The sequence below is a fragment of the Lycorma delicatula genome, chromosome 11 (assembly GCF_047948215.1).
Source record: "Lycorma delicatula isolate Av1 chromosome 11, ASM4794821v1, whole genome shotgun sequence".
Lineage (NCBI taxonomy): Eukaryota > Metazoa > Arthropoda > Insecta > Hemiptera > Fulgoridae > Lycorma > Lycorma delicatula.
In genome coordinates, this window is record NC_134465.1 from 6467293 (window position 1) to 6479442 (window position 12150).

Here is a 12150-nt window from a genome sequence, read left to right on the forward strand (position 1 = left end):
TTCCGTTGTTAAGCTACACACAGACAAATGCCGTTTAGTAAAGTAAGATATCTGTTACCTCAACGTATTTCTTTAACACCTGATAAGCTACTGACTGTTGAAGTATTGTCATCGTTTCCCAAATTTATCACAGTATGTCTTTAAGCAACAGTTTCGACAATTCTTTTTACACACAAAAAAAACCCTCAGTTTACTAAACTGTCACCATTCATTTCATCGTGATACTCTTGAGAAGAACTGGATTCAAATACCTATAAACTACCGTTCAAAAACCAATTTTCACTTCCTACTTGGGTTACTATTAATCGTTTACCTTTTACGGCCAGGCTTTTACCCCGGTTGACTTTCATAAAAGGGTCTATTGCGCTGTTTATTTCTGTCTATTACTCATACCTTTTCCCGTACAGTCCCGCATTAACCCAAGTTTCATCTTGATAATAAATCGTCTTACCCTTTTCACGAAATCGCTTAATTCCTCTTAAATATTCCCTACGCCATGAAATAACATCTTCGAACATCTTTTCTGGACACGAAACAAAAATTCGTTGTTTTAATAAAATACGATGTAATGTACTTCTAGAAAAATTCAGCATTCCCGGCATTTAATATTTTGTTTTGGAAACTTATTGAAATAAAACGAATGAACTTTTTTCTGATAGCAGTTTTAGTAAAATCGTCAACTTTTCAATCATTTTCACACGCTTTTGAGTCCTTTTAGAACTACCATGTTTACCATCAATTTTGTGTTTATTATATTAAAAACTGTTCATTCGCTAACACCTGTTGCACTACTTGCTTTCCGAGCGACGTCTCTGACCGCAGTTTCAAGGTTATCTTGTTTTAAGGTTTTATATATTTTTTTTTTTTCGAAGCTACTTAAGGGTTTTCCGATTTGTTTCACAACAGAATCACTCATTGTTAAAACCCGACTGGCACAAAAACAAAGGGTAAATTAAATTACAGTTAAGTATAAGAGTAATTAAATTTTTAAAGTTTGCGGTAACCTAATTGATATATGCAGTAATATGACAGTATATCTCTACCGTAATGTAAACGATACAACTGCGGCGCCTTCATCTAAATTAATGAATATCTTTGTCACATTATAATACGTTTTGCCGTAAAATTGAAATAGAAAATAAATAATTATAAGTAAATACTTTGCGCTAATAATGTATCTTCAAATTTTACAGGAAGCCTCCTTCGATGAAAAACATTTCAGAGAATACGTCGCAACTGTGAGTAACTTATAATATAAAGTAATATAGTATTTTTTACCGATTCACTAAACTAACTAAACAGTGATACTCGCTAATAAGTAAAGCATTCAGGGTCGGTACCGCATTTTTCATGACGATATATGTTCAAGACCAGCCTAAGATTGTTTATAATAATTTAATTATTGTATTATGTCTCTTATTAACAATATTTTAATAGCATTAACATTATCTTCAACAGTTATCTATTATTAACTGTATTTTTAAAAAGTATAGGTCTTAGAAAATATGTTTCGTAATTTACAAATATTTCTATATTCTGGTGATAAAATCAATTGATTGTTGACATATGTAGATACAAAAAAAAGCATCTCAACAAAAATAGTATTTAAACTAAATTCAAGCAGGCAGTTAACCTTTTCTTGATAAGAAGGATATCATTCGAGAAACTCTACATGACTAAAGCGGTAGAGAGAATTCCAGTCACAGAAAAGACTAACACGCCCTCCCTCCATGTTCACCCCTACAACGGAAGATAACAGGTTCTTTGCGGAGTAATTTAATGAAGTGAACACAGTGAACGGAGTAATGAACTGTCAACAGTCACAGTTATCGTAGTACGATATTTATATAGTAAACAAACAAATTTTGATAAGAAACAATTAAAAATTAAACAACACTAATATAAAAAAATCCCTTTCGCCATACCGGAAGGCGGAGGTTGATTTTACCGGTAAGTAGTACCAGGTGCTAAGAAAGTTTTTCCGGCACCGGAAAAAAGATTTCCACCTTACAGTTAAGAAAAAGTTCAAATTTACTCGATACGACAACGGTTGCATGTGAAAAAAGTTTCACATGTTTAGCATACGACAAGCCTCATGTTCCAATTCCAGCAACATTTTGGTCATCCCTTGCCGTAAGAGTTGGTCGTATCAAAAATTGTTAGGACAAAAGTTTTAGGTAGTGTTTAGAAGACTAACGATTCGATACTGCGCCTATTAAGGGAGGTATGATTTTTTTTGTCTTCGAAACTCCATTTCTTCCACCCTTGGGCCAACGGTTGGTGATATCAAGAAACTTTACTTAGAAGTTTTAGGCCCTTATCCGAAGAGTAGCAGGAAATTTAAACGAATTCGATATTTATAGGCTTAAATAAGAAAGTTAAACGATACTTTGTTTTTACGAAAAAGCCGCCACGGTCCGATTTTGTCCATTAACGAACTCGACCGAGATTTTGGGTCTATATTTCATATATCAGTTTGAAAGTGACTGGCGTATAATTACGGCAGTTACCGTGTCCACAACAAAGAGAAATATATATATCAATATATAGTCGAATCACGGTACCCGTTACAGTCGATAGCTTATGAAATCTACCTAAAACATAGCATAGATGGAAAAAGCCCATGACGTATGTTAAAAGCGAAATAAAACCACAATTAAATACAATAACTAAAAGAACAAAAATACCATCAGGTATACGCCAAACGGTGCCTAAAAGACAATAAAGATTATACGAATAATCGAATTTTCGAATCGAGATGTAAAGACAGTGGCCTTTAAAAATAATAAGGCATTCCACAACATCGCTACATTGCGACGCAATGTCGCATAACAGGTACAATCTACAAGGATAAGGTGGATAGTTAGTTCGCAGTCGCAGCGATCTCAAACGGGTACATCTGAGTCATCAGATAACCGTGAATGAGCGTGGGGGGCCCCATTCGCAAACGGCAAATAATAACCTCCTCTCGACAATTAATCCTGCACAAGAAGCTCCACGGTGTTCTTAACTGGACGAAGTTTATCGCTGATAATAGCCTTCTATTCACATTATTTAAAAATTCATCAACAGAAGATTGTTTCCGTAAAAGGAAATCTTCAACTGTATTTTAAATAGAGTGGTAGCGAACTTTTTAAAAAATTCATGCCCTTTCTAATAACGTTTGAAGTATTATTGTGTTGAGTTACATAAAAATAGTTCAGCTGTCTGATTCGGATACTGTTATTTTTTTTAAGAATAAATAACCATTATTTTTAGCAACAACCGCATATTATATATATACTCACGAGGTCTGTTCAGAAAATAACCGAACCTTATTTTTTCAATCTTTATTATTAATTTTACAGATTATTGGTCCTTGACCGCTTCAAAGTACTCCCCTCCCCTATTCACACACTTTTCCCAGCGGTGTCATTTGAAATGGTCTTTAAGATCCGTGACGAATTTGCTTTAATGTCATCAACAGTCTCAAAACGGCTTCCTTTCAACGCTAATTTTAATTTCGGAAATAAGAAAAAATCGCAAGGAAAAGTCTTGCGAGTAGGTAGGCTGAAGGAGGACAATCGTCTGAATTTTGGCACAAAACTGACGAATTTAAAAAGCCGAGTGTGCGAGCGAATCGTCGCGGTGAAGGAACCGTGATTTGTCTCGCCACAACACCGGTTTCTTTTTGCGGATTTTTTTCAAGTAACCGTTGTAAAACGCCTTCATAATACGCACGGTTCACAGTCTCACCTCGAGGAAAAATTCAAAATGCACGATTCCGTTAAATTAAAAAAAAAAAAAAAACACACAGAAAGCATCACTTTGACATCGGATCGAGACTGACGCACTTTATTGGGGCGTGCAGATCCTTTGCCGATCCATTGTGATAACTGAACTTTTGTCGCGATTTCGTAGCCATAAACCCGGCTTTCATTTTCCTTTTTGATCTTTACCGTGAATGTCTCATCGTCATCGGCTTGTTCAACAAGTCGTCGACAAACGTCCATTCGATGTTCTTTCTACTGTTCGGTCATCAAACGAGGAACAAACTTTGTCGCGATTCGATGCGCGTCCAATTTTTCAGTCAAAATGTCACGGCAGGATCCAAATGAAATGCTAACCTCTTCTGCAAGTTCTCCGACATTCGATCGGCGATTTGGACGCAACAGAACGTTTATTTTCTGAACGCGGGTGTCATCGGTTGAAGTCGATGGCCTTCCTGGCCATCCTGACAACCGCTTTTAAATCTTGAGAACCATTCGTAACATCGCGTACGGCCCACAGCATCATCTCCGTAAGCTTATTTCAAAAAGTTTGAAACGTTTTTGTGAAAGTTTTCCCCTGTTTCACGCAAAAATTTACCTTGTACCGTTGCTCCCGAAAATCGCACATTACAAAAATCGCTACTAGCACTTAAACACGTTGCATTCAAATAACAATAGCACGAAAAATAAACGAGGTATCAACAATCCAAAAACATGTGGTTACAGAGGAGGTTATGCGGAACACTATGCTACCAACCGCACGTCACTAGGTATCTCCGTTCCGCGTAATTAATAATGCTATTTTCTGAACAGACCTCATATATATATATATATATATATATATATATATATATATATGTATATATACACACACAGATAAGTATACATATTTAACTATCTAAATACAGGTCTACATGATTCTTATTTATCAGGGCCAAAAAATGATCTGACAGACCATTTTTGAACCTTAAAAACTCGTTCTGAGTTTTTGAGGGTGCTTCAAGATATTTCATATCTTGAAGCACCCTCAAAAGAAGATATTAAATAGACGTAATAAATATTTAATAATTACGACAAGCTTAGCTTTTTAATAAGGCGCTTCAGAGCGAAACAGTACGGCTTGATTTAGTTAAAAAACGAAATCAATTTTATCATCAGACGAAAACTTGTCAACCGATGAAATAACCAGAAATTTCACTTTGTGGACAATCGAAACCCTACAACCGTTTATCATTAATAGGAATTTTAAATACGGATCGGCAATGTTACGTCTATTTCAGAAGCACAATGCATCGTTACAGATCAAAACTCTTACGGTAAAAATTTAACGGTACCGAAAGCAGTCACAATTTTGATGAGCTGTAAATAAATTTGATTAAAAATGTATTCTATAGATATTTTTCTATTGTGAACTGTATTAGTGAAGGAAATGTTATTACAAAAGAAAACTAAAATCATGTAATTAAACCAAGTTGTGAAAATAATTTCCAAAATAACCAGTGAATATAATTTCTGCTATATAAAAAAATACAAATTTTTTTTGTATAAGACTATAAATTTGAATAGAAACTCCAATTGTCACATTCCTGAAATAGAGTACAATTTACAAATTAAATTTTAAACAAATTTTTAATAATATTTAAATTTTTTTGTTATTTATTGTTAAAAGTATTGAACAAGTGATCAAAGACTTCTCTAACCCTAGAAAATTTCTTTATAACTAATAATAAGATTTGGGATCGGTAACAGTTTTTTTTTACGAGAAGGGCGAATTTTAAAGTTTTTCATACATATTTATTTACTTTACATATATGTTTGTATAATTCATACTAATAAATTTAAAAAAAAAATTATATAATAAGTAGCCCCTCCAAAACTTCATTTAAAAGAAATATTTGAAACTTTAAATATTTAAAAAAAAAAAAAAAATTTAATTCTCATATGAGTTTTTAAAAATCTGAAAAGTATCAAATTTTATTTTTTGTCTTCAGATAGATAAGAAATAATTCTATAAAAATCCCTCTTAAAACCAAATATATATATATATATATACATGTACATAAATGTACATATTGTCTGAGGGGCTTTACCGGAAGTCGTCTTTAAATCCTGTAACTGATTACATCTCAGTCATCAGCCAGGCCTTGGTCGGCAAACATTTACATCGGTAAAATACAAATCAAATTTTGCCTTCACGTAGGCCTGAAACGGACATCTTCACATCCAAAGTAACACGATTCCTTCAAGACCGCGGACCCCGCGCCTAGTCGTAAATTTGACAACACCGTTCGTGACAGTGAATTCCTCAGAAACGGTGATTACACGCAAATAGAATTTAAAGTAGTCGTCAGGATATATTCACAGATAGATAAGTACTGAAAACCAGAATTCAGTCCCGTTGACAAAAGACATTACCATGACCGCTACTCTTAACACTTTTAACCGCTAGTTTTGTTTTAACAATAGTACAATACATAAGCGAAGTATAAAGTTCTTTCTGCAAATACCCTTGCTGTCGATAAGTAAAACTACCCTAATAGTTTACGAATGAAATTTAGTACATTATCTCTTTCGATTATAGTCTTACAGTAACTCACCAAACCGTTCCTTGTTTTCACGTACTGGAATTACTTGTAACGTCACCCTAATCGCGTCTAACTTAATTCACTAAAAATTCGCTCCTTCAATGACCTCGTCGCAGAACATTCTCGCGTAATAACTCCTCTATCATAGCACTCTCGCAGACTCGCATCTCGCAGAATTCGCATCATAACGTCTCGCTTACACCGATTTCAACCGGTCTTGCCCCGAGTATTTATTTATTCTCCTCTTTACCTGCCGGACCGGACCCAACTCAAAGTGTGAGAGTCATCGTCCACCCTCACACATTCCCATGAGATTCCTACCCTGGTCTGGCAACTCTAATCACGGAACGAACATCTGTTCAGCTGTGTTAGCGGGCAGAATTACAAAGGACGATTGTTAAATGGAGCTGTAACCTTTACTATAAAGGTTACTTTTAGCCCTTCTCCCGTCGTTATGTTTTCTACTACTTTTTAATCGGTAGGAAACCGTTACTCAGGTCCGTTCGTTATAAAGGTCTTGTTACAATATTATTAATAGTCCAAAACCCTTGCCTGAGGATCTACAAAAAAAAGGTATAATATAAATTCGTAATACTGGAATAAATTATTCCGGATTAATATACTGACCGAACGGTTCAACAGTAATATAAGGTAATGCCATTTTTACGAGTCATTTGAAGTCGAACTAACATTAATAAAACAGAATAACAGAATTAACCGACAATAACAGTTTAATAAAAAGTTGTAGCAAAGCGATTAACCGGAAACTGAAAAAAAAAAGTTAGTCGCTGTATTTAAAATTGAATACGGTGAAGGAAACCCAAATCTTTTTCTGGGTCGAAATTTTTCTCAAAGTTGAATTAAGCAAAAGAAAAAAGTAGCAAATGGCATCAAAAACCTGCCGTAAAAACTTTATAAAAACGTGCAAAGCACACTGGTTATCAAATATAGTAAACGATCTTACTAAAACCCACGAACTGTTGAAATCGGTGTTAAACGTAGTTACGATTTGATAATTATCTTCAAAAGTGAAATGAAAAGAATGTCGTGCATCTTTGTGGAAATCTGAAAATAACAAAATGACAAGGTATAAACTCTTAAATGTAATAATTTCATTATACAACTTGCATATGTTAGTCTAAGAAGCTGTAGAACATCAGAATATTGATTTACTTCATAAGAAACAACGTAATATGAATCGTCAAAGAGAAAGATAAAATAAATCTTGGAGGTAAGATTATTTCAAGATTTTTTTTATAAGAAAATTTAATCTAATTTTAAAAAGATGTTGATGACAAACTATCAATTAAAAAAAAAAAATCCCTTTCGGCACGCCGGAAGGCGGAGGTTGATCTCACCGGTGCTAAGCAGGGGATAAAAAAAATTTCCACTTAAAAATGAAGAAAAACTTCAAATCGACTCGATACCACAACGGTTGTATGTGAAAAAAGTTTCACAAGCTCATCCTACAATTCCAGCAAAGGTTTCGTCATATCAAAACTTGTTTCAAACAAACGTTTTAGGTAATGTTTAAAGAACTACGACCGCTTTAAACAGATTCGATATCGTGCCTATTACGGAAGGTATGATGGTTTTTGTCTTCAAAACCTCATTTTTTAAACCCCCTGGGCCAACGGTTGGCGATAGAAAAAAACATTTATCGTAATAAGTTTTAGGTCCTTATCCAAAGAATAGTAGGAACTTTACAGGAATTCGATATTTTACTTAAAAAGAAAGTTATATATCGATATTTTGTTTTTTCGAAAAAGCTCCCCCCCCCCACATTTCCATTCCCATGGACCGATTATGGCCGTTACTCGAAGTTTCAGTTCGTTAACGAACTCGACCGAGATTTTTGGACGAGTTATTTTTAAGGAACAATTTGAAAGTGATTGGCGGAAAATTACGGCAGTTATCGTGTCCATAAGAAAATGAAATATATATATACAGAATGTTTCTAAAATTATGGGCTGGCTATACTATTTCGGATTCTACTTGTAAAACTACACAAAAAATATCCTTAGGAGAAATGGCGATTTTTCCTTCGTTCTCCCCTGTCCGTTATTTTGTTATTTTTATACAATAATTTATATCTCAAGTTCGGATAGACGATTCACATTAATATTTGGTAAGCGTCTTGGTAATAAAGTTTTAAAATTAGAAAAAAATCAGGAATTAAATACGTTCGAAAATTACAAAATGGCGGCCATGTTTATTTCTTAATCCGTTATATCTCCATAAATATTAGTTTTATCAAACGCAGGTTACTGCTAAAATATTAATCATTTTATTTTGAACAAAATAACAATTTATTTTTTAAAATCTGTTAACAAATAGCCGAGTTATGGCACAAAATTGATGTAACTTTGTGTCTGTTTTCATGTCCTCCACTTCATGTTCAATTCGATGAAATACTAATTATTTTTATTTATTTTTAATTCTAATGTTGTAAATTAGTTTCAAATTAAGTAATAATTTTCTCACGATAAAGTTTAATATTAAATGATAGAAAAATAATTGATATTAATTTTTCAATTTTGAATAATTTTACACGGCGAATTACTGTTGATCATGTTAACAATGTAAAAATGAATCTTCCTTCAAAGGAATGGTGTTATTATAAGATATGGTGAAAATTTTATATATATATATATATATATATATATATATATATATGAAAAGATATATATGAAAAATCACAACAGGGTCTGGAGCGACGAGAATCCTCATGGTATCTTCCAAAGTAGCCATCAACAAACATTTTTTTCTGAACGTGCAGGTATTTTTAATGACTATCTTTTGGGTCCTGTCGCTTTACCAAATCATTTAAATAGAGAAAATTATCTTGCTCATTTGCTGAAAATCTTTCACATTTTTTGGAAGACCTATCTCAACAATTAAGAGGAAATATGTGGTTTCACCACGATGGAGTTCCAGCACATTTCAGTCAGCTGGTATCCGATTTCTTGCGTGAAACTTTCAATGAAAAATGGATAGGCCGCGGGGGGCCAGTGCCTGGCCTACCCGGTCACCTGACCTAAACCCTCTTGACGTCTACTTGTAAGGCCATTTGAAACATATCAGTGTTTATTTAACTCGACATAGATCTTCAACAAAGAATCCAAAGTGAATTTCAAGAAATTAGAAATATTCCCAGAATTTTTGAACGGTTAAGACAATCTCTCAGAAAAAGACTGGACCCTTGTGTAATTTTTAACGGTGGATACTATGAACATGTCTGATAACTTTTAACAATCGTTAACTGTTTAATTACACCTAATGTTCTACAATAATTAACGAAAGATCATCACACGTAGTTGTTTTATTTTTTAATTATTACGTCTATTATGTGAAAAAATTATTATTTAATTCTATATTAATTTACAATACCAGAATTAACAATAAATAAAAACAATTAATATTTCATCGAATTGAACGTAAAGTGGAGGACATGTAAACAGACACAAAATTACATCAATTTTATGCCATAACTGGGCTAATTTATCAACCGATATTTAAAAATAAAATGTAATTTTGTTCAAAATAAAAGGCTTAATATTTTATCAAATAACATAAATTTTGATAAAACTAATATTTACGGAGATATAACGGATTGAGATATAAACATGGCCGCCATTTTGTAATTTGCGAACTTATTTAATTCCTGATTTTTTTTCTAATTTTAAAACTCTATTACCAAGACGCTTAACAAATATTAATGTGATTCGTCTATCCGAACTTGAGATATAATTTTTTATATAAAAATAACAAAATGGCGGACTGGGGGACAACGACGGAGAAATCGCCACTTTTCCTAAGGATATTTTTTGTTTAGTTTTACAAGTAGAATCCGAAAAAGTATAGCCAGCCCACTATTTTAGAAACACTCTGTATATAAATGTATATATAAACTTTTGAACTGACGGTGGTTTTGGGTCTGGGGAATGTGAAACGCGAAGATATGTCAAAATTCTCCTGAAGTCGAATCATGGTACCCATTACAATAGGTAGCTTTCTTATAAAAGTTATATAAAATAATAGATAGTCTATAAATATAATGAAATAAATCATTTTGTAATTTGGGGGTTTTACCCATTTACAAAATTAAAATTGTATAATTCATTCGGTTTGATAGATATTTTACGTAAAAAAAAAAAAAAAAAAAAAATATTAATTATTAAATATCTATCTCTAATTGATTTTAAATAAAAGTCCATTTAAATCCCTCACCTCGTTTATATTAAACATCGGATATTTAATTTTTAAATACCACCTCATTATTTGGTTTTTTTTTAATATTATTTCATTCTATTAAATTAAATGTTTTATCTCGTTAATTTTTAAATAGACAATTTAATTTTTAAATACCACGTATTTATTTTCATCTTCTTTCAATAGAGAGAGATGGATATACCACCTCCTTATTTACAGGACATTTAAATATAAAGTGATGCGTTGATATTAAATAAAGTGTTAGCTTTTCTATCCTATTCATATTGTATTATAATATATTAAATTTAAACTTATTTTTCATATTAAAGAATATTACAAGCGTGTCATTACATACGTATTTGTTCGTTTTTTTTCAATTTTATTTTTATAAGATAGATATTTTTAATATTATTACGTTTTATTATATGAAATGTTTTATCTCTTTAATTTTTAAATAGCAAATATAATTTTTTTTTCTTTAGTCCAGAACACTCGTTTATAATTTTATTTTGTAATATGTCCACATTAGAATATAAACAACAAAAATATATATATATATATATATATATATAACCTTTTATTTAAGGGTTATTATCTTTTTTAACTGTTTAGCCTTCGGAACTACCGTAAGGTATTACTTCAGAGAATGAATGAGGATGATATGCATGAAAGTAAATGAAGAGTAATCCTGTATAGTCTCAGGTCGACCGTTCCTGAGATTTGTGGTTAATTGAACCCCAACCACCAATGAACACTGGTATCTACAATCTAGTATTCAAATCCGTATAAAAGTTATTCTTGCCTTTGCTAAGGTTTGAACCTTAGAACTCTCGATTTCGAAATCAGCTGATTTAGGATGAGTTATACTACACTAGCCCGGTGGGTTTACCAATTAAACCTTCTACTCTTCAAGATCTGCGAAATCGAATTGTTACAGCAGTGAGTGCAATAACCAGGGACCAGTTACCAATAAAACTAATTTGGAACCGATTAAAATAATTAACTGTTATTTTTAAATATCGATTTTTACATCCTTGTACGAAGTAAGAGAAGTATTATGATCGCGAAAAACTTCAGTTTTCAGATTTTAACGGAAATTTCCATTTGACCATCCCTGAATCCATTTTGACAAGTTTCGGCGTGACGTCTCTACGTACGTATGTATCTAGCATAGCTTAAAAACGATTAGGCGTAAAATGTTAAATTTAGTACTGTTGTAACATCTAATTATGTACGTTCCCTTTTGATTGCAATCCACTTGACCAAAAGTGTCCAATAAAGCCCAAAATCCAAAACATTTGGATTTTGGACTTTTTCTTAACTGCAGTAATAAATCCTCACAGAATGCTTTTCAACGGTATATCATAAGTGGTACTTATTTTCATTGGTTCCAGAATTATAGCCAAATAAAATTTTTATTAATGAAATATATTATCTGTTACAAGAAGGTACATCGGTTCGAATCCGACTTCATTTCGTTTTTTTTTTTTTTTTAATTAAAAGTATATAAAATTTTATTTCACTGATACTCCTGACTTTTTTTTCATATTTTTTTTATTATTGTTAATTATTATTTATTGTAAAAATTTTTTTACACTCACGAG

The 12150-nt window shown here is 32.3% G+C and overlaps 1 protein-coding gene across 2 annotated transcripts in view; it reads left to right on the plus strand.

Annotated features, from left to right (window-relative positions):
- LOC142332001 (uncharacterized) overlaps positions 1-12150 on the plus strand; it is a 279107-nt gene that overhangs the window by 79458 nt on the left and 187499 nt on the right. For both annotated transcript variants that reach the window (XM_075378056.1, XM_075378057.1), the window contains exon 26: positions 1194-1238. In XM_075378056.1, the coding sequence (XP_075234171.1) occupies positions 1194-1238 (45 nt within the window). The remainder of the gene's footprint in view (positions 1-1193; positions 1239-12150) is intronic.